At 39.7% G+C, this 27612-nt stretch overlaps 2 protein-coding genes across 2 annotated transcripts; both read left to right on the forward strand.

Annotated features, from left to right (window-relative positions):
* Nucleotides 1-5971: 5971 nt before the first annotated feature.
* Nucleotides 5972-16076, forward strand: LOC117731068 (nuclear receptor subfamily 1 group D member 1-like). The gene is made up of 8 exons (XM_034533212.1): nt 5972-6586; nt 11485-11796; nt 11904-11992; nt 12112-12256; nt 13620-14185; nt 14287-14472; nt 14586-14796; nt 14889-16076. The coding sequence occupies exons 1-8, from the start codon at nt 6568-6570 to the stop codon at nt 15083-15085; spliced, it is 1725 nt and encodes a 574-aa protein (XP_034389103.1). The 5' UTR covers nt 5972-6567; the 3' UTR covers nt 15086-16076.
* A 4335-nt stretch (nt 16077-20411) lies between these two features.
* On the forward strand, nt 20412-23376 carry faim2b (Fas apoptotic inhibitory molecule 2b). The gene is made up of 12 exons (XM_034533316.1): nt 20412-20426; nt 21149-21197; nt 21528-21595; nt 21681-21745; nt 21836-21889; nt 21982-22032; nt 22130-22169; nt 22266-22303; nt 22400-22487; nt 22742-22837; nt 23074-23127; nt 23227-23376. Exons 1-12 carry the CDS (start codon nt 20412-20414, stop codon nt 23374-23376), a joined length of 768 nt encoding a protein of 255 aa, XP_034389207.1.
* Nucleotides 23377-27612: the final 4236 nt, after the last annotated feature.

Here is a 27612-nt window from a genome sequence, read left to right on the forward strand (position 1 = left end):
CTTCTTAGCCGGGACCAGTATCTTCATAGAGTTGCCTGGCAACTAGGTAAGACACCAGTCACGGCCTTGAAATAGTCTGGCACATAACCTCCCATAAAAAGGCAGACATTAAACAAACTAAATATAGCATGTCAATTACTGAGATTTAGAGGTGCCGGTAGGTGGATTTTGTTACATTTGGACAAAGCTAGGCTAGTGGTTCCCTCCTAGTCCCACTCGTTATGCTAAGCTAAGCTAACTGGCCGCTGACTGCTGGCTCCAGCTACATATTTAGTGTACAGACATGAGAGTGGTATAAATCTTATCTAACTCTCAGCAAGAAATCGTGTATTTCAGAATATGTTGAACCATTCCATTAAACTGAAGCAAGTTCCATGATACTCAAGTTTCCAGTAGAAGCAGTTAAATTTCACCTCAACACATTTAGACAACTGACAAATAGTAAGCCAGGTAATATATTTCTAAATCTTAAAATGTCCTCTAACCTCTTTCTGACCCATATATCCAGTCTGCTACCAAAATCAAAATTTATGCTTGACTTCTTTCAATACAATTATTTCCAAACCTAAACCAAAGCAGTTTACTTGAAGTCATCTCAACCACGGAGTTGATGTGTTTGTTTTGAAACTAAAAAGTGACACCTATAGACACAAGATAATGCAAAGATGTCCTCGCTCTGACCCCTTAATGTGACTGCCACAATCTGGAAATTGTAAAAACATACAGCCATGGGAAACTAATTCCTGATTTACTCAAATAAACCAAATATTACACGAAGACAAGACACTCATAACTAATCATTCCTTTATCACTCTGTATCCTAGTAAATACTGGTCTTTAAAGTAAATACTTTAAACTGACAGGATACAGTAGGGATGGAGTTGTCTTGTCAGAATAACCTGGCACCTCTTCACAAGTGGCTGCCTGTCAACAGATCTCAGCAGATCTTGGCTGCCTGCTGCGACGTCTGTCTGCCTGTCAGAAGATGTAAATGCCCTCTGGATGCTAAACATAGACAAGTATCAGACATCAGACTACTTTCAAACTAAAATGGCTTTGTATTTGTTTATCAAGAGACTAATATGGTGTCCTGATGACCTATAAGTCGTGATGCAGTCAGCAGTACACTATTTCCTATCTGGTTGTTAATGTATGTTTTGTTTGTTTTATTGTTACCAGCTGACACTTATATTCCCATCAGATTGCCTTTCAGACACCAGTGAACTAACTAAAATACTTGAGTCTTTTTCTGCATAAATCCGTATAGTGTAGTCAAAGATATGTTACTCCCTGTCAGCATCAGTAGAAGATAATCAAAATGTGGTTTCATGTTAAAATACACAATCAAAATGTGGTTTTATTGTCTTGTTTGCAAGTGTTGATACATACTGTAGCTTGAATGACAATACAAATTATTTGAGTAATTCTGTTGTTTGGGCATTTTGTGTTTGGTTGCAATCACAAATTATTTATAAAATGACATTTTCACATTTCTGTTCAGCCGTCATTTTAACATTTCATATAACATGTTCAGAACATTTCAATCCTCATTTAATATTGATTAAATCATATATTATTATGTTGATTATGTTGCTCATGTCCACAGTCAACTCTGGCGATCTCCATCTCTGTGGAAATAAAAGCTTCACCTCTTTACATTTACTGTGTAGACCAGAAACCTTTCTGGGTATGATAGAAGCTGACCTCCTGTTTCAGCTTTGTGGTGATGGTGACCTTAATGTGACCATTTCCATTTGTTCCTTCACATGACGGTTGCTGCTTAAACAAATACTAGTGAGAAAGAGAGACACAGAGAAGAGAACGAACAGGCAACATCCTGGGCTTAGAGTCCCTCAATACCACAAGAGATCTCCATACCTGGACCTCTGAGAAGCCCACACCCGGACCAACATATCTGGCATATCATTATTATAGTCCATAGCTACAAGGGCAAGCCCCAACGACATTCATAAACTGCTTGATATTTAACGGCTAATTTGCCATTACCAACCACACCCATGGTGTCAGTTTTTTTCCTACACAACAAACCAGCTGGTCTGCTGCCACTGGACTGACAACCAACCGCTGTTTTCATTGTTTTTAAATAGCTTTATCAGCCCATCAAATGCGGTAATGTCTGGTACTGAGAAACCTTGACTTTGACTTTTGTATTCTTGTTTGTTTTTGGATATATGCCTTTATTAATTGTCCATCACATTGTTGTTGGGTTTAGTCATTTAAACTCACCTCTTCTGAAGGCAAAATAAATCCCACCCTTGTTCAGTAGAGACGTTTCTGCATTTCCACTAGAAAGGGAAAGTAAGAGAAGGCTGAATATCCTTATTAAAAGTAAATCAATTTGTTATGTCATGAGATTATATATATTAGGTTATGTCATGTCATATGATTATTGTGCTGTTCCGCTCCCATTTCAGTCTGCTATATGGTGCATTATCTTTTAGTCTGTCTGGTTATACCTGTATTCTAAAGAGGCAGGGGTCGGGGACAAACCTCATGTAGTATCTAAACCCAGACTTTGGATCTAAACCTGGGCTTTGTATATGCTGCCTCTATATTGATTTCAGTTTACATGAAAAGCTATCAATACGGTGTGGGCCTTAAACTGCAGCATTTTACAGCATTGTCAAAAATGACAAAGATACAGGTTCTTTAAAACTTTCCAGGTAAATAAAAGTGCAGTGAGTAAAAGAAAAATGTTCATGTAATTTCCTGCTGACATTACATCCCTACTAAAACTATTACAAAAATACTGAAGTGTCACTTGGAGCAATACGACCGCAGTATTTTTTTGATAACCCACAAAAACACTGCCTCAGAACAGTGTGTGCATATACTCCAAACAGAGTTACTGAGACTTGGCTGCTCATATTTCTATGGTCTTACAACTAATTAGAGCACCAATGCTAATCAACTAATGTAGTTCTCCCTGCATCTTTGCTGATGTACACACATACATCCACACCTAAGATGCAGGGTAATGACGGTAGAGGCCTTAAAGCCACTAGCCAACACTAACAATAAAGCCCACTCAAATACCTTTACCAAACACTGCCACCTTGTGGAAAATAAATAGTGAGAAGAATGGATGTATCTTTTCACCTGACATTATTGTTGCTAAAACAGATGACAGGAACAGTAACATGACCCCTAAAGACCCTACACAAATATGAAATGAAATGTCAGTGTTACTATTTTTCAACATCAAACTGCTTTATCTCCTCTGACACATTTCCATTAAACAGCTACTACAATGCAACACTTGGAAAAAGTCAATAGCACAGACTACATGCCACAAAAAACTCTTTGCGTCCAGATGAGCAGCTTCTTTGTATGACAACAACAGCAATAGTCACATCTGTCTAATCCACAGAAGTAAAGCTGCACAGCCACAGAGAGGCGCTGTTCAATTACTTATTACATCTTCTGTCAGCATCTGTTTAGGAAGTTTGTGTTGAAGATCTGAGTCTCAGACTGTAGTATGGTCCCTATACATATTTATTCATTCATTCCACAATTAGGGTATAGGACATACGCTATTATAGAACATGTTAAGAAAACTGCATTGATTTCCTCACAATATATACAATACAAATATCTCACTGTTTTTTTAATGTGTCGTTGAAAAGGGTGGAGCCAACACTAAACAGAACGCTGAGCTTAAAAGAACAACACATGGCATCATTGGCATGTACCATTTATATATTAAGATAATAGAACTGTTATTGTGTATTTATTGTTCCTAAATGTGATTTACATTTGTGGATTGAGTTTAATTTAAACAAATGGAATCCTGAACTGAATACATCCATGTTATCAATTAGTTCATATGTTTCTTTATGAAAAATAGTAATCTGAAATTACAGTTCTTAAATAGAGAAGTAACAAAGACAATATATCTTTCGGGAAATATAATAAAGTAGCATCAAATGGAAAATCAAATGGAAAACGGGTTGGTTTAGGTTGAAGCTTTCATTTGAATCCCTCAAAAACTATATCCTTAATAGATTCCCTTCAAATGTGAAAATAAGCTTTAAGTGTCAAGAGTGGCGTGACCTTGCTCTCCTAAAGCATATTCTGTTAAAAAATGGATCGTGAAATACGTATTGTGCACTGGTGTTGATTATTTAAGTACTTGAGTTGAGGAACTGTCCCATATTACCAAAGCTTAGTTTGCTCAATGCAAACAAAGATTGTATCATTTTACCTCTTCACTGGTTAGGAAATAGGCTATGATGGGGATTATATACCAGGTGCAGTCAAAATCTGAAGGAATGTTTGGATAAAAATGTACAAAACATCGTTGAAGGTCTATGAACATGTTCCATCATTGGATTCCCGCAATTGAAATGGATAGCTCCTAGCAGATTACATTGAAATCCAGAGTAGGTGCTTACTTTAACATCACACACTGTGACCCCATAGCCTAATTCCCTACAAGAGGAAGGCTGTCGAGGAGTTTCTCGTTCGGCTCACCTATCAAGAATAAGAAGGTTGTGAATAAAATACATCAAGGCGTGAGCTACGTGACCTAAAAGTAGCCTCAGTTTATGTGCCTGCGAGCAACCAGTCGGTATTTTGAGTGCTTTTTTGGGGACCATTTTACGATGCTCATGTTTGACCTACATTCACTCTGTTCCGGCCAATCTCCGGCGAGTTTGGCTTTATGCAAACACACAATCTGTGGAGAGAAAAGAAACGTGATGGAGAGGAGGAGGTGCTGTGGGAGCGCGGTGGGAGTCACGGTGAGCACCGCCCTTTCTGCACGTGCCAGCTTTTTCAGGCAAAGATCGTCTATGCTTGAAAAGAGGGCCCCTCGTTGATCAAAGACTGCACCAGTTTCCGTGTTGACAACGTGGGCGTTGGCCGTTGCGCATGCGCATTGCTCATGTATTTGTACCCAGAAAAGGGAAGGCACGTGGACATAAATTTACACGTTGACCTCACATTGCAGTATACTGTTACCTCTCACCTTCTCTGTTTTATAATGTTTTATTAGAATGACGTTTTATTTGATGCAACTTGAAATTATGTCCTGTGGGATACTAAAATAACGACAGACTTGTTTAACTGTTTAATCAACTAATTACAAAAAACATTACACAACAAATTATTATTATTAAATGTTCATACAGCTGATTGTATTTACTATGCATACTTTTTTTAGCCTATCTAATAAAATGTGTATTTGAAATAACAGGAACATCCATTGTGTATTGTGCACAAATGACTACATGTGATTAATGCAAACTGGTATGGGATAATTTACTGCATAATGACTTTACATTGTGATGTATCTGTATCTGTAGTCTCTTGTTTGTTGTGCCACATGCTAAATATGTCTCCTGGGGATCCATAAAGCATTTGTTTTTGTTTGAACTAACCTTAATATATTTACTTATGGAGATTAATCACAGTCAAACTTGCCATAACATGGTTAGCTCAAGAACATCTACTAAAGGTCAAATATAAAAGGTAGGCTACACCTCTCACTAGATCATTTCCATTGACATCTTTGAAAAGAAATGTGCTTTACTTACACAATCCACCTACTTAACAAAGGAATATTATTGGTTTACAACGGTGCCGACCATATACAAAATCATGGCTTTAAAGTGCATTCTTTGTTTGTCTTTACCGAACAAAACTGCAACAAAAGTCGGGAGAGGAGGCAGGAGTGAGACCTCTCGCTTCCTCTGCCTCCCCGCCTCGTTTCCTCGTTGTCTTATCGGCGAGCTCAGGCAACTATTAGCATAAAATGTGTGTCAGTAGGGCAGCGTGAGCTCACATGCCATGCGCACATGCTGTAGAGCTTTAACCAGCATTCCAATGTCGAACGAACACAATGTGCCGTCTCCACGCAGGGCTCTCAGCCAATGAAAGAGCGAGAACGAGGGAAAGAGCGGGGGCACGAGGGAGGGAAAGGAGGGGTGAATTCGGGTGAAATGTTTTCAGAGAGCGTGACACACAGGGAGGGGGAGAGAGAGCGAGATAGAGAGACAAGCGGTTGACGCGACTACAAAAAGAGAACAGGGGGGAAAAAATGGTCACATTTCTCAGGCACCTGAAAACGTGCTGGTTATTTTAGGACTCGTGTTGTTTATTGATGAGTGGGGAGTGTTTAAACTACTTTCACTCCGGTCATGTTTTGATCGTGACTGTACATGGCAAGCAGCTGAACGCGTCAGGACCTCTGTAATTCAGAGAACCCCTTTACAGAGATATCTTACCACAGCCTGGCATCATAGGTGTGCAGACGGAGAGCCGAGCTGTCTTCTGCTGTCTCTTCACCTCGGAAATTATTTGGAGCAACTAGAGATCTCCTCTAATTTCCTTTTAAAAATATTTCTCTCTTTTTTTCGCTGGCCGGGTTTTCTCAACAACCCCAATGCCCTGCGCTCACTGCTTTTGGATACACTCTGGCAGTTGTTGACTCTTTTACCTATATCAACGAAACTCATCAGTGGCACGCAAAGGCAGCCAGTCCAGCATTAGACGCCCACAAGAAGACAGCACGAACAAGTGGACAACGTCCACCTTCTAAGAAACATGGAGCACAGTCCTGGTGGTAAGTAAGCTTTATAATAGAATATGTGTGTATGTTGCCTGAATCCTCTATAATATTTGTTTCCAATTGCCAAACAGCAGTAATTTGGGAAAAGGAGGAAATGGTGCAGTTGGATCAGATGCCAATGCACTTCTCTACATTAAATATTATACTTGGGTAGCACATTTATTGGTTAATTCTATGGATGATTCATCTGCACAGTCTATGTTTATATAAGTGTTTCTACCATGCCTTTATAAAACTGCGTAAATATGCGATTGTGTCTTTTGTGTTTTATCCTGTTCCACTTCATATCTTCTAATGCATTTAATTGTTATTTCTAATTTATTCCCATCGGAATGCTGTGTTTCAAACATGTACAGCTTTTGGTTATATGTGTGTATGTATGTATATATATATATATATATATATATATATATATATATGTATGTATGTATGTATATTTCGTGGTGAAAGTGGGCTTTTAACAGTAATTCAGCTGTGTAACATATGGCACGTTGCCAAGTGCTTCTGGGCTGCAGACAGTTGAGTTTTTGAGTGAGCTGCGCACGGAGAAGGAAGTCCTCCTCGTCAATCTCTGCGGCGGACTTCCGATTCTCTGCATGTAAACAAACTCGCGTGAAGCGCGACCCACAACGCCTCCTGACCGAGAACGTTTTCATAATTGCATTATTACCTTTATTCTGATATCACCGATTGTCAGAGAAGGTGAATGACCCACTCTGCACTTTGCGCATTAGTTGATGCGAAGTTTCTAGTTTCGCATTGAAAGGGAGTTGTAGAGCGGGCATTGCTACTTTGTTTCATTAATTTAACTTGGATGAAGCGTAACTTTTTCCGAAACACTTGTGAAACACTATTGGAGGGAGCAATTTGACCCACTGAGTTAAAACATATGTATATATAACCAACGACTTAAAATATAGTTCATAGTCAAAATCCACTTCCGCCTGGACCAGAATAATGATATGAATGTAATGGATGATGAAAACAAGCGAACCCCTTCATATCAGGTCGAAACTACCGTGGTTCAGTGGGAGGCTATATAAGGTGTGTAATGGACTGGACGATGAATAATAACGCCTGTGTCCATTTCAGCTCCAGCTCTCCTATTATATAAGAGAACACTGACTGCCGGTAACAACATGTGCAGAATGCTGCACTGCTGAAATAGGCTATAGGTCAACAGCGACTGAAATAGATACCATGTCAGAGTCAGCCTTTAAGTGATAGAGACCGTGAGAAAAGAACATCAGAATACACAGCGATGTTTGTTTATTATAATCATCATATACTTCCTAACATAAATAATAATTTCAATGATAACCATGCAGTACACCGACATTAGGACGTCCTTGAGCAGCGGATGCCCATTATGACTGTCATATCTTTTCATCCGCTCTTCACCCAGTGCACACTGGGAATCATGCGCCTGATTCTTTTTTTTTTTTTTAATACGCAGTTACCCCGCCTCGAGCTGACATCACGTGCATACAGCCCCAGAATCCACGTGCCGCGCTTGATTCCCCACCACCCCGCCCCTCTCGGTTGTTCCTCTCCACTGTGCGCACTCGGCTCGCGCTCAGCCTGCACGGGGATTCCTCTTCATTTACTGATAGCTTGGTCAGTGGGTCAGAGAGGGTTAGCAGCCTTTTCTTTCGTTATGGTTACTATAGCTGGTTTGACATGTTTAATAGTAGTTATAATAGGTCATAATAAACGTGATGATATTGTTTGATATCTACAGGGACATGTTAACCTACTTTTGGTTGCATTCAAACCGGATTCTCGGGTGACGTAACGTGCACATACGGACACATTTATTTAATTGTAATACAGTAGCAACAATGACAATTTTAATGGCAAATTGAACCAGACATTTTGCAGACATTGAGCATTGGAGGTATTCACAAAAAAGCGTAACATATTGGTACAATGTCCAGATTAGTGTTATATCATCATTGCACCACATTCTGGCAACAATAATCAACTATAGTCTCTCCTTTCAACCTCATTGGCTGAAAATGAAACTGCATAATTACTGCTAAAAATGTGGTTGTATCCGTAGTTGAGTTTAAATTCTGAGTATAGTTTGTGTCCGCAAAATCTATTTATGTAGAAATAGATATCACAGGTGTCATTCATGCCAATATAGGAACAATATGCTTAATGTTGAGTTCTTCAACCAGATTCATTCTCGTTGTTGGCTTGAAAGACAATCACACAATTCCCTAATTCATAATAAAAGCCAAGCTCGTTTAAGGTGTTCTATCCCATGATTGGATATAATTTGCTACTCCTATCTATTATATATGTATGGTTAAACCCGCAATACCTACCTTTTGCACTAAAAAACTCCTTAAGGTTCAAACTGGAACAACCATCAATAGAGTTATGAATACTTTTTAATATAGCAATAAAAGACTCCTGGATTTAAAGTAAATGTTGCTTTCTGTCACCAGAGACCCAACCCTCTGCAAAGTGCTTCATAAATAGACACATGACATGGGGCCAGCTGTTTCATGTGGAGTAGAGCTTACTCAGTTGCAAATGTTCACACCAAAGAGGACAGACTAGTTTGAAGTTAAGAGGGGGCGTCTACCCTGCAGACATATGTGCACGCTGCCTGTACATGCCTATACATTTGGCCTGCCATGCATGCACCCCCAGGGGGTGAGGACACATGAGAGTGGAAGTTCATTGAGCTCTGGCAAAAGGGAGAGGCTGTGGACTGTTTAGTTTATTATTCTGTACTTCTTATAGCTCTTTGTATCCACAGGTCACATGTTGTAACCTGTGCCTGAGTACAGCAGGGATGATATTCCCAGAGCTCTTTCTGGCACCCAGTCAAACTTGATTCTAGGAAATGCCTAGGAGGAGATAAAATATGGAATGTTTAAAGGAGGGAAGCGGCGGAGATGCAATTGTGAATGTAGAAAGTGGGTGTGGAGCTCATGTGACGGTACTGCAGATGATACACATGCCCCGTAAAGCTTTATATGTCTCACACATACACACAGGGAACAACACTTCACAGTCTGGCTGATATTGGAGCTCCCACCGCCACACAAGAGTGCCTTGCATTCAGTGTAGGCACGTGTGAGCAGTGGAATTAAGGAGGCACTTAGAGATAAACAGAAATGCAGCACGTGTTTTCTCATGGAGAGAAAGAACAAGAGATGAGGGAGGCCTTTTCTTCAATGATTCAAGGTCCTTGAAAAGAGACTTGCACAGAATGACAGTGAAGACAATCCAAGGATGATGTTAGTACTTAATAATAATGATAATACTGCCACTCTCTTAACATGACTGTTGGGCAGACATTTGACATTTGACAAAAGCCGCGTCACAAAGCTCTGTGGTTCAGTGAAAATCTGAACGTGACGCACATTACGATGATCATGATATGAATGAATGTGGAGCATGCCATCTCCTCACATGGGAAACATTTTGGTTAGCAGACCTTTTATGCCAAGGCATTTAGACACCAGGCTGACACAGTGATCTAATTGCAAATAAAAAGGAGGACAAACTCTGCACTGAATCAGAGGATCTTCATATAGGAGTGATGAGACATATATGAAATTAATGTTTGCAATAGTAGAGATTCCCACCTCTGTTTTTTGTTTTTATTACTATGATACTTTAAATTACAAGGATTATATAAGTGAGAACATGTATGCTATTTTCCCATCCTTTTAATAGCTGTGATATAAATGCATAATTAAATGCTCACCCCAAATGATTAAAACCCTTAAGCAAATCATTTAAATGTGTAAATATAATGGCCCGAAACAACGTGACTGTGTCCTGCTTTGCTTCCCTCCACGTCTGTAGTCACAGCATTCAGGCCCCTCTCCATTCCAAACGTGATCTGCCCCAGTGCTTGTTATTGTACTGCTGCTGTTGTCTACACGGGACTGCGCAAAGAGCCTTGTGAGCCGGGCGGGAACTGTGTCAAGAGTCCATGTGAGCTCCCGGTCAGGTGGCTGGCGGATAGATGGGTCTGCATGCCCGCAGCCAGAGCGGGCAGGGAGGGGAGGGGAGGGGAGGAGGAGGAGGAGGCAGAGGCAGAGGCAGAAGGGGAGGAGGATAGAGAAGAAGGGAGGGGGTGGGAGGAGGGAGAGGAGGAAAGACTCAATGCTGCAAGCAAGCAGGCAGGGAGCTGGCTGGCTGAGCCTGCACGTGAGGGGCAGGCTTTCATCTTGCAGAGAAGAACACTGTGTGCTAACAGAAGGGGGCGGATGGGTGTTGTGTTGAGGGGTATAGGACATTTCCGACTCGATGACATCCCTAAACAAAGGCCTGTTTATGGCCTGTGGCACAATGTGGAATGTGTAGCGACTCTGTCATGTTATGACAATAATTTTCTGGTTAATATTCCACATACATTAGCTATGTATATTATCCTGAAACACATTTTGCATTGTAAGCTATTGTATCACTTCTGTAGAAAACATCCCTTATCAGACATGACATTTAGCCCTAATGTTTTTCTGGTTAAATAACCCACGTGTCAAACATGGGTATTTATTTTTCCTGGTCAGTGTGTGTGTTGAGCAACATTTATTCGCATAAAACCAATCACCAACCAGTAAAAGCAACACAACCTTCGGCATGACAAAGCCTTTTTTTATAGGATTATCTAGAGAAACCAAAAGACTACACAAATATCAATGTCAGGGTTATTGTTGCTCTAGCGTTGCCATTTTTTCAAAATTCAAAATTCCTGTTGTCTCAACATGATCAGGGTTTTGTGTGTGTTTTTGAACGTCTGCCAAGTGCGTTCACTGGATCAAAGTAGAGAATTGCTCAACACTGGAACTCCTACTCACATGTGAACACCACCCAGATGAAGATGAGCAAACTGAGCTTTTGGCCCCTCTCTGTTCCTCCAGGTGGTGTTATCTTGTACGCAGGCTCGTCCGGCAGTGCCAGTCCGAGTCCTGGCAGCCCCTCAAGTGGATACCAGACCCAGTCGCCTTCTTCCCACTCGCAGCCTTCATCCCCAGAGGGTGTCTCCTTTCAGGAGATTGGGCCCCTGAAGCAGAGAGGGGAACGTAGGGGAGGGACGCCTTCCCCAAAATTGGTCTTCCAGTTTCCTGAAGCAAACAATGCTCCCGCTGCCCAAATAACAACAGTGTCGTCCGCAACCTACAGCCATCCCACAGTGGCCAAAAGACCTTGTGGTTTCACAGGCACATTCACCAGTAAGTACCCACTGGCTTCCCTACTTCCTGTTCTCCTTTATGTTTACCTGCCAGGACTCTGTTTCTGTATTTCTCTCTCTGATGATGGTTGTATGCTTCTTTCATAGAAACCGGAGGTATGGTGCTTCTGTGTAAAGTGTGTGGGGACATCGCCTCTGGGTTCCATTATGGCGTGCACGCCTGTGAAGGCTGCAAGGTGAGACTGGACAAAGATAGTATTATGTCAAGTGTTTCTATTCAGTTACACACGCGCAGACATGTTGCCACAAAAAAGACACTCTTTCAAAGCCTTTTTTCTTCTTGTGCCTTCTCTAGGGTTTCTTCAGACGCAGTATTCAGCAGAATATCCACTACAAGATGTGTGTAAAGAATGAAAACTGTCTCATCATGCGCATGAACAGAAACCGGTGCCAGCACTGCCGCTTTAAGAAGTGTCTCTCTGTGGGCATGTCCAGAGATGGTAAGAGACAGTAATGTCCATTAAAGAAGATATATTTTGACATATGGAGACTAAAACTTAACTTATCTTTTTTGTTTTTTCTTAATGTAGAGGAGATGATTTAATGTATCTAGGGTTACATGGAGAATCACTCCACTTAATTTTCCCTTCAGCTTCTTTTCTCTTTTCTTTCTCGATTCCCTTCCTCTTATATCCTTTCTCGTTGCCCTGCTTACTGAGTTATGGCAAGACGAGCTCTAGAGTCCCAGTGGTCATCAGTCATGGAGAAACTGTGACAAATAGATTTTATTTTGGGAAATTGGGGCACACAGTTGTTGATTACCCTGCATGCCCACCAGGAAGTTACCTATTTTTTTTGTCAACAATCAATCATTTAAGACATAATGTTATTCTGTCCTGTTATTATTGAAAACCTACAATGCTTGATTTAAAATATAAAATAGTATTACTACAGTTATTCTGCTCAACTGCATCATTTTCCCGCAGTACTCTGATCTCTCGGGACACGGCTAAACTAGGTGATGATAAATCATGTTTTTTCTGGAGCAAACATTTTTAGCTGACCTAAAAAAGCCAAAATGCGGAAGTGAAAAATCACCTGCTTGAGATCACAGCAGGAAACTTTATTATTAATAACCGTATTTCAATTTTCTGAACATGCACTTAAAGTAAATTAAAAGGGAAAATATATAGTTATTGTTTCTATTCAAACCCACAATAATAATACTATATGTCTTTGACAAAATGACTGCTTGCAAATGTATTTTGATCAACCCATTGTTACCACCTTCAACCTTTTGTTTCTTCCTCTCTCCTACCTGTCTCTCTTATCTTTTTGACCTTTCCACTTCTCATTTGCTGTCATTTTACAAATGTAATCATGTTTAGTGTTGACCCAGTGACCTACTTTCATAGAAAATAAGAGATTAAGTGCTCAACTGGAAGTCAGAAAGGAAGAGAGAGCGAGAGACTGGGGAAGGTGGTGCAGCATACAGCGTACTATAAATAGGGATGTCAGTGGAGATGTAGAATTGAAGGGGGGGGGGAGATTGTAAAGGAGAAGAGGTTGAGGCAGTTGGATGAGATGAGGGCGTTAATGTCCATATTGTGGTGAAACAGCTGTGATGGACACAGAATAGAGAGTTAGTAATCCACAGAAATGACAGCTTTAAGGTCGGATGTAGAATCCATATTAGAACATAGAGTGGTTGTTTCTCTCCTTTGTTCAACCTTTGTTCAATCGTTGCCTGATTGTTTATGTTGTTACACTTGTTAGTTAACATGTTGCCAGTAAGGAGCTGTCAGTGATATAAATGCTTGTAGTCGGGAAATGCTAACAGAGGGATGCCTCTCTTCTCCTCAGCTGTGCGTTTTGGGCGTATTCCCAAGCGGGAGAAGCAGAGACTATTGGATGAGATGCAGAGTTACATGAACAGTCTCAATGAATCAGCTTCCATGGAAATGGAGGTGTCACCTCCAACCGATGCCTCCTGCAGTCCACACAACCAGACGAATGAAGGCGCAGGCTCCATATCGCAGTCTTACCACAGCAACTTAATGAACAGAGACGAGAAACCACCCAAGATGGCTGTCGCCAACAGCAACATTGGCACTTCCTCTTTCCACAACAATTCAGTGCAGCAGCCTTTAATGTCTCACTCGGCAACCCAGACTCACCACACAGTCCACGGGGAGCAGGCAAGCTACCACGTCTCCACAAGCTGCCCCGTTTCCTCCACCAACAATGAAAATGCCGCCATTGTCGACAACGCCAAGTACACCTTCTCCTCCAATCAGAATCAGTGCCCCGTCAGTGGGCAACGCCTATCATCTCAATCCTACTTAGCCAATCACAACAGTTACCCAGCCAGTGATTCCCACAACCAAGGTCCCTGCCCCTGGAAGCTAAACGGAGGAGCCAAAGTGCTGGTGAGCCTTTTTTAAATTAAGTATATTTTAATATCAGTAAATTTAATCAATAAAAAGTCCATAATACTTATTTTCCTCTGTTCTCCCTGTCTGTCTTGCAGGCATGTCCACTCAACTCATGTCCTGTGGCTCCGGCCAGTCGCTCCAGTCAGGAGGTGTGGGAGTCTTTCTCCCAGTGCTTCACCCCCGCTGTTAAAGAAGTAGTGGAGTTTGCAAAGAGCATCCCAGGCTTCCAGTCTCTCAGCCAGCATGATCAAGTCATGCTGCTCAAATCCGGCACTTTCCAGGTACATTCCAGCAAAAAATTATTTGTTGGTGGGACTGTGGGACATTTTCTTTACTTTCTTTCCTATCATTTGGAATTATTTCTGATGCTGATCTGGTCTGGTTCTGTCCACAGGTTTTGATGGTGAGATTCTGCTCACTGTTTGACCCCAAGGAGAGGACAGTGACCTTCCTCAATGGGCAGACTTACTCACTGGCATCACTTAGGGCTCTTGGCATGGGTTCCCTACTTGATGCCATGTTTGAATTCAGCGAGAAGCTAGGATCTTTGTGTCTGGAGCCAGACGAGATGGCTCTTTTCATGGCTGTCGTGCTGGTTTCTGCTGGTAAGCAGGCCTACTACTACATTTAGACAGAGCACATACTGTGTGCACACAGTTCCTTGTGTCTAAACTTGATTTCTCTCCCCTTTCTCCAGATCGCTCTGGTATAGTGGAGGTGGCAGCGGTGGAGAAACTGCAGGAGAATCTAATAAAAGCTCTGCGCTCTCTCATCACCAGTCGCCGCCCAGAGGATAGCACCCTCTTCTCAAAGTTGCTACTACGTCTGCCGGACCTGCGCACCCTGAACAACCACCACTCTGACAAGCTGTTAGCTTTCCGCATAGATCCTTAAGTTCAAAGAGCAAAAGCTTCCTGAGGTGTCTGCCTTGGGGAGCCTCCCTGCTCCCCATGCAAGCCTGGCCTGACATATACAGTCCACTGGCTTTTGCATGATGGGCCGTTGTTGTGGGAGCTGTGCCAAGTCTAATGCCATGAGAGCGAACTTGAAGGAAAAAAATGTAAAAAAAACATCAGTGAAGGATGTAGGCACAGCAGGAAGGTGAGGCTCCTGAACTAATTCTTCCTCCAGTTCCAGGATAGCTGAAACAAACATTAAAACACAGACTATGTTCTTCCTTGGGTGCTTCGAGTCAACATCCAACCACCAAGTCATCACCTCTCCCTCAGTGAGTTTGTGCTGAAGACCAAAAAGAAGCGAGCGCCTGTTGTTCCTCACTCGACTTTGTCCTCCTATCCCAGCACACAAAGCTAACAAGAGGGAAGGAACATGTACAAACCTTCACCAACAATGATTTCTTACTGTACATTCATGCTTCAATGTGTAAAGGGCACTTTCCATACATTAAGAAGTCCTTCTAAATCCATATATAACATAGCAATAGAAATGTCTAATACACAGTTGAGAGGGCGGTTTGGCCCTTTTGAAATGACATAAGCTATTTTCACAACATGTTAGTCACCCTGTGGGAAATCTTTATGAAAATCACCCATTTGTGATTGAGAAATGTATAACATTTTTAAGAAATGAGAGTAAATGCATTGTATTTGTATGCGGTAATCAGGGAGAAATTATTGGTCATTTTAGACCGTGTCTGATGGGATATATGTTAAGGTGTTTCCTTGTACATTTTGTATATAACCTTTATTCTTGGTCTTTGTTAGTTTGCAGATTCTTGGATATGTAAATGAAGCTAGTATTGCATTATTGTATGTATATCACATAATAGATTGCTCTACAGACTGCAAAGAGAACATTTCAACCTGAAAGAGTATACACTTTTTATTTGAAGATATATAATTGAAATAAATGTATTGCCAACTGACTGCATCACCTTGTGAATAATTTGTAAATGTTTTATGGTTGCACCATAGAGTACCATTATTAAATAATGTTATATAGAATTGTTCCTATCCACTTTCCATTTTCCTCTTTAATGTGATACTACCATCAGTATTATACAGTGGCATTCCGTAGCCTAGCAACAGAGGCAATCAGCCAATCATGCTTAAGGGGCTTTATTACATACAAGAAACGCCACTATATGTTTGATTGTGGTAACAGGTCAAAGCACTTCTAAGAATGTTACACTTCAATAAATACAAGGTCACGTTCGCCAGGGAGAGACTATAACCTAAGATGGTTCTGTTCAGTGATCTATGCAAATATGGCACTGACAAGACCATTTTACTGTAGGTTGATAGGAGTATGAAAATCCTCCAGGTACCAGACAGCACAATGAGAAGACGTCACCACTGCTGTCAATACAGTCTGCTTGAAGGCCTAGGAAAAACATATTGGTATAAATGTTTGGGAACATTGTCCATAATGAGCAACTCTGGCCTTCAAAGGTCTCCACAATAAGACAAGTCCTTGTTTTCTATAAGATGGACTGATGTAGACCGATATGGTCTGTTCATACTGGAGCTCTATATGAAGATGCCTTAAATTACTGCTCTAATCACACAATTACATGTACAGCAAATATATACAGCAAATAGTAGGGATTTATGCTGAGATAAATATCTGTAATTATACTGACTAAAGTTCAGGAGAACATGTGACTCATCACATTAATATCAGGAGACACATATCCAGCAGTATATTTATTTTAATTCAGCAACTGGCTAAAAGCAATCAATCACCTCTGCATCAGGTGATTCTTTGACAGTAAAACTAACTAATTATAAGCAATAGCGCAGTATGAATAGCCCCTATCTCTCCCTCTCTGACAAGAAATGAAAAATGAGCCAAAAGCTGCCCTCGGCCCTCAATTTATTTTAACATCGCCAGACTTTTATTCTCACTGCATTAGAAGAAGAAAAAAAACACTAACATCTGCTGGAGCTGTGACAAAACTAGCGTTCCAGTCATTCGTGTTGAAATGTGTTGAGGTGCTCATGTGCCACCTACTGGATAGGATGAGAACAACAATAGCACATTTTGGCTATGAGATTATTTTGTGAATAGTAGACACGGGGACCTATTAGTGAAACCAAAAGGTCCATTCTGTCAGTCAATAGTACCCCTTCTTATCGTACATGTAATGACAACAAAGAGTCAGCATCTCCGTGGTGTATCAAAGTGCATCTCAAGGGACTTGGACCAGGACCCGCATACCTGAGTTTCAAAGTTCATTTTCCGTTGCGAAAACAAATCTCACCACATGGTCCATTAAGTAGCTGCTCTGGAGCTTTTGATATATCACATGAGCAGATAGAGTTTGAGCAGTCATTATTGAATTGCGAAACTTCAATTTTTACAGGACTCTCGTTGCTTTATTAGAGACCGACACCATTTATCGAAAGTAGCAACATCCTTTTGCTCCACGACCGGAAGTAAAAGAGACAAGGCATTTTGTTATACGAGGGTCGTATTCCTCTGCTCCACTGCTCTGCTTGTTTGAGAATCAAAGTTACTGCCTATTATGTGTCTGACAATGGTTCCTTCTTGCAGCAAACACTAACCAATATATTCTTGTCTGCGGGTGCCACCTAGTGGCGACAAGAAGGAAGTGTATACAGGAAATGTCTGCATAGCTATATATTATTTAGCATTGAAATACAAGTCCATCTGTCTGTCTGTATGTTTGTCTGTCTGTCTGTATAAATTCATGACTTAATCATGTAATGATTTAATTAATAAATGGAACAAACAATCGTTTGTCAGTGTAAACTATGGTTATTTCCCGCTAAACATGAAAGGAGGTGTATTTAAAATTCAGAGCATCAAAATAGAAGCAAACAACTATTGTCTATGTAAAGATATAGTGGAGTAGTGTCTACATGCATTGCTCTCATATGCAGTTACAGCTGATAGCAAGCAGCTGATAAAAAGTAGGATGGGAGCCAGAGCCTTCAGTTATCAAGCTCCTCTTTTATGGAACCAGCTTCCACTTTCATTCACATTTAAGAGTAGACTTAAGACTTTCCTCTTTAATAGTGCTTATAGTTAGGACTGAATCAGGTTTGCCCTGGTCCAGCCCTTAGATCTGCTGCTATAGGCTTATAGGGACGTTTAGGATACACTGAGCTTCGCTCTCCTCTTCTCTCTCTGCTTATGCATGAATTTACATCTCTTCATTGCACCTTATTAACTCTGCTTCCTCCCCGGAGTCTTTGTGACTTCACGTCTCATAGGCTCCATTGGACATGGCTGTGTCTGATGCTGGTCCTTGGTCCCGGGCCAGCCTCTTTCGCGATGCCTCTGTGGACCTGCCTCCTGCTATGGCCATGCTGATGCACCCACCCCCCATCTTCTCTACCTCCTTCTGTTTCATAGATGGTGGAGGTCTGGATCGTGGTCCATGCCTACTACTAATTATTCATATATTTCTGTCATATTCATTGAATGTGTTGTAACTCTGTAATGCTGTACACATGACATCTATTGCGTCCGTCCATCCGGGGAGAGGGATCCTCCTCTGTTGCTCTCCTGAAGGTTTCTTCCCTTTTTTCCCTGTGAAAGGGTTTTTTCTATTACTGTATTTGGGAGTTTTTCCTCATCCGATGTGAGGTCCTGGGACAGGGATGTCGTATGTGTACAGATTGAAAAGCCCTCTGAGGCAAATTTGTAATTTGTGATATTGGGCTATACAAAATAAACTTGTCCATAAGGAGAGAGAGGAAAGAGGAGAGAGGAGCTCAGTGTATCCTAAAACATCCCCCATCAGCCTATTAGCCTATAGCAGCATATCTAGGTGCTGGATCAGGGAAAACCTGATTCAGCCCTAACTATAAGCACTATTAAAGAGAAACGTATTTAGTCTACTAAGCGTGATAACTGAAGGCTCTTGCTCCCATCCTACTCTTTAGGACTCTAGGAACCACGAGTAGGCCCGCATTTAGTGAGCGCAGCTCTGGGTCCGTACTCTATGATTGTCATGTTGTATGTGGAGCTGGACCCAAGAGCAGAACACAGACAGAGCAGAAATGGGTTTATGGCACTTATTAGAAAAGAACCAGGGGCTGGAATCTGGTGAGCAGGCGGGAGCAGGCTGAGGCAGACAAAAAGAGTTAAACCAGTGTTCGAGCCGTAGCCTTAGTTCCTGGTTGCGAACTGACGATCTGGCAAGGAATGAGTGCAGGGCTGGAGAATATCAAGCCTGGAGCTTGATTGGGGAATGAATTCCAGCTGCACTACTCAATTAGTGGGAGGAGCACAGCCCAGACCATGACAATGATCTACACTGAGACAAAATTAATTATGAAATATCTCATTTCTTCAGGGCCCTATATCGTGTCGGAGTTGTTTCTAATTGTCTTCTTGTCAAAGCAGAAAAAACAAAAAATCTATATGAGTAAAAGTAGGTCAAAGATGAGCACCGGATGGCAAATCTCATTATTACTGTTTGTAAAGACCATGGGTTTGCTCCATAATGTTCTTAACGTCAATCTCATTAGTCTGATGTGCCTGTTACAAAACTCTTATACATGATGTCACACAGTAAGTCTGTTGTGTTGCTCAGTAAATAAACAAAATAAACACACAACAAATACTCATAAACTCCTGAAAATGACATACATCAATGTTGTCAGTCACCATCTTAGTGTATATAAACATGTTCACATGTGCAGGGGTTGTCGGTTTGGTTTTGAAAATATATTTTTACACAATATAAATATATATATGCAGATTATCAAATATCCTCTTTGTCTGTGCCACTCATTTTGCACCTAAAGTGGAGAAAAATAGTTATGTAATGCATATGTAATTGAGCAAGTCCTTTGAGTCTTATAGGATGATTAACTGTCCTGGTACACTGTTGAAAAGGTTTGTGCCAGCAATGGGATACATACACTACATCCCTGTTTAGCAACAGCAGTGGTACAGTCTGGCTTCATCTCAATGTTTTGGGACTACCTGGACTTTTCTAGAGCGACCTCAATAGTCGGAGGATAGGGCTGGCATGGGATCAGGGTTAGAGAGAGATTAACCACATGGAGGCCTATAAAGCTCCAGTGTAATCCGCACACTGGAGACAAATTCAGAGCAACAACTAATCTACAAACAACCTTTTATGGTCGCAGTTCGCAGAGTTTTGGACCACACAAACCCCATTAAACAAGAGACGCTGAGATTTCTTCCATATTTGGGATTTTTAAAAACAAGACTAATATTTTACTTTTTTCAGCAACTCAAAGGTGTAACAGGGAAAATCATGAAGAAGGGAAAGGTATGTTTTTAAACTTGCTGGACTTACAGATAGACTACAGCTTTATATATATATATATATATATATATATATATATATATATATATATATATATATATATATATATCGTAATTGTTTAGAAAGAAGAATAACATTTCAATGGAATTTTCTAAGTTAGTTTTTTAGGTGCAATCGATAATCATGTGACCAAAAATTAGCACATAGAGAGGCACACATTATAAAGTCATAGCTTTGAGTCAGGATAGTGGAGATATGATTATGATTATAGTATAGTTATTTATTTTAATGGCAACATCACAGCCAGGCTCAAAATAAAGAATAAACCAAATAACGACGTAATGTGTGTGAAAGAGCTCATATAAAGAGCATTGGTTAATTCGGGCTCAATACTTACACAATAGTGTTATCAATGCTGGCTACGAAAACCAATGGCCCACCACATCCATCCTAATCCTTTGAACCAATTTAAACATGGAGGCTGTTTTGTGGACAAATCCGTTATGGAAAATTGTCTCCTGGAAGCATTAACAGTAAAATGGAATGTGGTATAGACTTCAGCACAATTAAAGAATAGGTGAAAGCAAAGTTAGCAGTGTGCTGGTTTGTGTGTGTTAGAGTACACACATTTATGTTTAACTGCACAGTGAATGCAATGACTGTTGTGCTTTTTATGCATCTGATTAAAAATTGTAATGACCCTACAAACGGTATTTCGATGCCAGCAGGTGGGTGAGGATAATGAGCCCCCCAGCTATCGGGAGGCGACTGCAGGTAAAAACTAAACTCTTTACCTACTTCTGTTACTTACTACATACACTATATGCTTGTTTGAGTCCAAGTATTCGTCTTTTATTATAATTACATGTATTGTTTAATTTCCATTTGTAATCTTGATTATTAATAACAATAATATTGCACTTGTTCAAGTTTAAAAGTTGTGACTTGACATCATCTATTGCAAAAATCATGTTAGTAGAAGTCAAACATGCCTTCTGCATAGCATGTTAATATTGTCTGACTAATGCTGCAGTATCATTTTAAGACACCATATGTGATTACTTCTCAATTCCTCCAATGTCTCCTCCTTGCCTCTTTCTTCAGGCTATGAGGAGATGGAGGCCCAGTTTGTATGGGACGACAAGAACATCAGGCGGACCTTCATCAGGAAGGTAAACGTGTGACACCAGTATTACTATAGAACCCGTACTATAGTTACTTTTCCATTGCTCCGATACTAAATATGTCTTCCTGCAGGTCTACGCCATTCTCATAGTTCAGCTGTTAGTGACAGTGGCAATTGTTGCTCTCTTCTCATTTTGGTAACAACTTTTTCGGTAACTCAAAGGTTTTAGTTTTTGCCACTTTGATTAATATATGAATTTAATCCATTAATTGTTTTGGCTTTACAGTGCACCCGTGAGATTTTTTATCCAGACTCATCCAAGCTTGTACATGACGTCTTAGTAAGTGAAAACACATCACAACTCACATCACAGTCTTCTCTATGACTTTATTTACTAAGCTTCATCATCATCATCTTCCCTTTTTCTGACAGTCTGGTTTTCTTTGCCACTTACATCGCACTGTCCTGCTGTGGAGAGCTGAGGTAACATTTCTTTGCAATATAACTGACAACCCAAATATTCGTTAAAGCGCTGACGGTTAAGTGGTAAAGTTTTTTCTTTTTTTGTGTACGTGAACAGGAGGCAGTTTCCTTGGAATATCATTTTGTTAGTTCTATTTGTGAGTATTCCTCATCATGAAAACAGAATGCAATATGTTCTTATTTACTCACACACTCAACATAACTGTGGTAATAATCTTAACTTTTTCCCTCAGACTTTGAGCATGGCCTTCATGATGGGGTTTGTGTCAAGGTAAATATATATTGTTGATGTAGGCGTGTGTTTTTGTGGGTTGAGTTCAACTCATCCGAGGCTTTCCAGAGTAAAAGACTCCTTCTCTTCCTTCAGCTTTTACAATACCAAATCAGTGGTGCTGTGTCTCGGAATCACAGCTCTAGTGTGTCTTTCTGTCACCATCTTCAGCTTCCAGAGCAGGGTGAGAAGAAACTGCTTCAACTATACTTCAAACTGCTGTCGACAATCAAACAAGCTAAACAAAACCATTATTATTTTTTGGGAGTTTTTCCTGATCCGATGTGAGGTCCTGGGACAGGGATGTCGTATGTGTACAGATTGTAAAGCTCTCTGAGGCAAATTTGTAATTTGTGATTTTGGAGTATACAAAATAAACTGAATTGAATTGAATTGAGTTGAATTGAATTATCCGTTTGTCTCTCACGCCTGCTGCAGATTGATGTCACATCCTGTCAGGGAGTCCTGTTTTCTCTGTGCATGGTCATGCTTCTCTGTGCTTTCACCTTCTCCATTGTCGTCCCTTTTGGATATGTGAGTTCACACACACACACCTCTCTAGAGGAAGTCTGACATAACTGTGATTTGTGATGAGTTAAACACCAGTTGCTGGTTAATGCCGCAGGCCCTGCTGGCTGTATCTGTGTGTGCGTTAACAAGTAGGGATTAGCCTTACAGATAAGCTTGCAAAGCACAGCTCTGTTTTTCCTAAATTAGCATCCTGCTGTCCTTCTTAACAGTGTTTTGTAATACTTTGTTATGCACCAAAGGTTCCCTGGTTACATGCCATTTATGCTGTGCTGGGAGCCATCGTCTTTACCCTGGTGAGAATCAACCTCATTATTGTCCATCTGAAGTTTTTCTTTTTACTATTATTGATCTACTCTCCTTGTTTTTCCCATCTGACTCTCTTTCCACCACAGTTCCTAGCATTCGACACCCAGTTGTTGTTAGGAAACAAGCGCTACAGTATAAGTCCAGAGGAATATGTTTTTGCCACCCTCAGCCTCTACCTGGACATCATCTACCTGTTCAGCTTCCTGCTACAGATTGTGGGAGGGGGCCGCGAGTAAAGCATTTCTCTCCTGATTTCCCCCCAGTATGTATACAACTTGGAGTTTTTAGCCTCATGAACAACATTTTTTCATGAATCACTATTTAAAAGTTGTTTTCCCTTCTGTAATCATGTCCATGCAATCCTGCTGCTTTTGTATCTTTGCCCTGCCACCTGCCTGATACCTCACTTTAATCACTGTGCTCTGGTTATTCCTGTGGTTTAGAATTGCTCTGTGGTCTCCTGTGACCATACCATCCAACAGCGTGTGCTTAAACAGACATGAGGCGCATGCGTGGACAGCACATCGAAAACAGTGGATCAGTTTGTGTGTTTATTCATCAGTGAGCCGAAAACAGAAGCTTCAACAAATCTGCACTTTTTGGTTTGTTTAAATAACTATGCTAAGCTATGTACAGTAGATGCAGTTTGTTTTTATACTTGCTTTTAATGCACATTATCATAGATACTTTGAAGATGTACTGTATGTGTTTATGATATTTGAGTAAATGTTCTTGTTGTTGTGCGAAACACTGTTTGAGTGAAACCTGAAGGATTTTAATTTAGACTTTCAAAGCAAAGATGCGACCACAAAGGGAAAATGTCTGTGTGTGGTGTGCGTGTGTGTGTGTGTGTGTGTGTAGCATCATATATACTTTAACAACATACTTTAGTTACATCAGTTGCAATTTCATTTGTAACTGTAATGTGGCCTTTGGGATGTGATAGAACATAATTTAATGTAGGTTGATGATCAGAACATATTATAAATGTTCTACCTGTATAGTGACCAAAACACATTGCATTGCTATTTCTTTGTAAGAACAATGGGCTGTGTCCATTTGATTCTGGCAATATTAAAATAAAAGTGACACATGAAAAGTACTGTGTCTGGTAATATGTAAGATGATGAATGGTGGTAATTATTATTAAGTATGATTATATATATATTACAGATCTATAATTCCCTCTGTATGTATATACATACATATATTCATATATAACATATATATATATATATATATATATATATATATATATATATATATATATATATATATATATACACACATATATGTACATACATATATATATATCCAGGACATTTTGGTGGCTTATTTATTAGGAGAAAGGAAAATGTGTGTATCGCAATAACGTATGAAGATATGTAGTCGGGAAAATGTTATTGTTTTCCTCAGAAGTATAATTTAAAATATATTTAAAATATTTCAAGGTGACTTGCCAACATCAACTGCTTATATCAAGCTTTAAAATTGATTAAGTATTGGTAACGTGCACAGAAACACTCAAACTCAACCTTATTATTTCCACTGATATCCTGTCAATGTTTCAGGATGAGGATGAGGTTGTCCCCAACCACAAATTAACAACGTGGGCCTGTGCCTCTGCGTTGGCCTGTGTATTTAGTAACATTAAAATGTCCAAATATTATCTCTGCACACAGGTAAATCACTGCATATCCATGTGACCACAATTACCAACTCTAAATTACTGTAAAGTTAGACATTTTTAGCCTTTTTCCGTAGCCTTGGTGATGTCTACCCCGCCATCAACTGCCTCCCCCACTCCTCCCCCCTCGATGTGGCAGGGAGAGCTACACAAAATAGCTAAATAATATCATGTTTGAGTACAAATATTTATTTGGCGAAAAAACAACAACTTGTTAGTCAGATTCCAGACAGTTTACAGTCTTTTTCTGCATAAAGTATCAGGACAGCTAATTTTCAACCTTATCTGAATTAATCACTATTTGTACACCCAAGTGCAAACAGATAAAGTATAAACAAAACCATGACAGACACACGCCATCATCGTGGCTTGTGTAGTGGTAGACAATTTAAAAAACACAAAAGTGGAAATTTGATTCGGCATTATGAATCTTACACTGCAATTTTCTGTGTAAAGTTTTAAAGTAAAAATTGTGTTGATGTACAAATAGACATATGCTTTCAAAAGATTTTGGATTCAATTTCAAATGCCTGATCATTAAAACTTAAAAAGGTACAGTGTGTAGCATTTAGGGGGATCTAATGGTAAAATAATACGATTAAGTGTTTTTAATTTTTTTAATGATTACCTGAACATAAGAATCATACATTGTGTTTAGAATATGCTGTTTATTTGCGGTGGAGGTCTTCTGTTTCTACAGTGGCCCAGAGCGGACAAACCAAATATTGGCTCTAGATGGAGCCATCTGTGTTTTCGCTTCGCCCACTGTTGTCACACAGGAGAGGTTTCAGCCAGATACTACATCGAGACCTTTAATCGAACTATCATTTTTTTATGCTCAGCAAAGTGTAGTAGAAGTTTTACCTATGCTGCAGAATGGAAAAGGCCAGGACACAAAACATACACACCTGTCGCTACATGTTTTGTACCAGAAGATTAACTCTCAAACATGAAAACTTAGAAGTTCAAAAACATCACAGTGTAGATTAAACAAATGCACTTCATGACTGCTAACGGAAAAATCTCACATCACGTTCAATGTTTTGCCTTAATGCAATATGGATTAACATGTAGTAATCACGTTTGATGCAAGGGTCACATATCTTAAACCTATTGATATTAACCTATTCACTAATAATGATTCAAAAGATCAGCTTGAGAAGACCTGGAAGTCACAAACATTGCATGTTGCTTTTTAATGCACTTTTACTTGTTTCTATAAAATATTCGGCTCTATTTTATATACAAAAAACATGCATTTATATCTACTGTCTTCATGTGTTAAACAGAAGGACAAGAGCAGGAATCTTTGGACACTTTCAGTTTTCATGGTGCATCTCCACTTCCAAGCTGATCATTGCAGGAGCAGCTTTTCAATTAAAGCTGGAGTTAACTGGAGCCTATCCCAGCTGACATAGGGCGAAGGCAGGGGACACCCTGGACAGGCCGCCAGTCCATCGAGGTAAAACATTGTTATATAATTCATAATTGTATAACATTGTATTTTTTATTTTATTTTTTAAATGCTGTGATATGTATACTATTATTGATAAAATTTCACTTTGCATTTAAATTTTGTCAATACAGCCCCCATACTTATATATTTTAAATTTAAATAAGCATCTTCACAGCCCCATCTTTGACACTTTTAATCCATCCAAAATTTAAAATGTGCGGACGAGTTTGTAGTATTTTCCCAACATTTTGAGAGGAATATACACCTTTAGACTTCAGTCGCCTACTATCCGTAACAAAACGTGGATTTAGAAAATGGACAGTCAGCTTTGACCTATTGAGCAGCAAAAGCAGATACACATGCCCTCAGAGTTATGATGACACATGCCAGCACAGTAACTATCAATACAGCTGAAGCAACAACAGGAGGTAATGACCCAGATGATGTCAATAATACATCCCATCCACTCGAACTGTTGTCATAAATCAAAACACAGTTCACTGCATCACTGAAACAAGATTTTTATTTTAAAAAAAAAGGGAAAATGACATATTCAAAAGAGAAAACCAAGAAAGAAGGAAAATCTTATCTCAATCAATAAAAATAAAAAAACACAAGTTAGGCAATTTAGCAACTCTGGCACAGGAAGACAAAAGTAGCCAAGTGGCCTTGCAGAATAACCAAATATCAAAACCTATTTCCTCTTAACAAAACTGTACAAAATGAGTTATTGTATAAATAAGAAAACTGTTCACAAGAAGGGAGCAAGATGAGCCCATCAGATTTTCAAAACGTCTGGGATTCATTCACGCGAACATGGTTCATACTGTGTGGAGCAACAAGTTTTTATTATTTTGTATTAAAAAGTGTCATCATAAGACAACAATTATGGGGTTTAATCATGTAAAATACAATGTTAACTGCTCATTAGTAAAACAGAATCAAAATCATGAAGTTATGACTGAAAATCAAACAAATTAGGGATACTAATAAAAAAGGGGCATTTAGAAAATTCAGAATGGGCAACAGCAAACCACCTGTTTGGAAATCCTGTTTTAGCAGCAAAACATTTTGAAGCTATGAAATAAGCCATCAAATCTACATAACAAAAAAGAGCATTTTCAAATTGGTGTGAACTAAAAATAATAAGTGCAACGAGATTTTTGTATTTTTTTATATTGTTTGTAGAGCACACCATTGATCTCAGTATTTCTACAGTTTAAGTTTAATTTGAGGTTTTATCATTTTCATGATGCTAATTGAGCGTCATGACTGTAATGTTATCTCTGCTGACAAGTTTGAAAAAATAAAAAATAAAATAAATAAACA

The sequence above is a fragment of the Cyclopterus lumpus genome, chromosome 5 (assembly GCF_009769545.1).
Source record: "Cyclopterus lumpus isolate fCycLum1 chromosome 5, fCycLum1.pri, whole genome shotgun sequence".
Taxonomy (NCBI): Eukaryota; Metazoa; Chordata; class Actinopteri; order Perciformes; family Cyclopteridae; genus Cyclopterus; species Cyclopterus lumpus.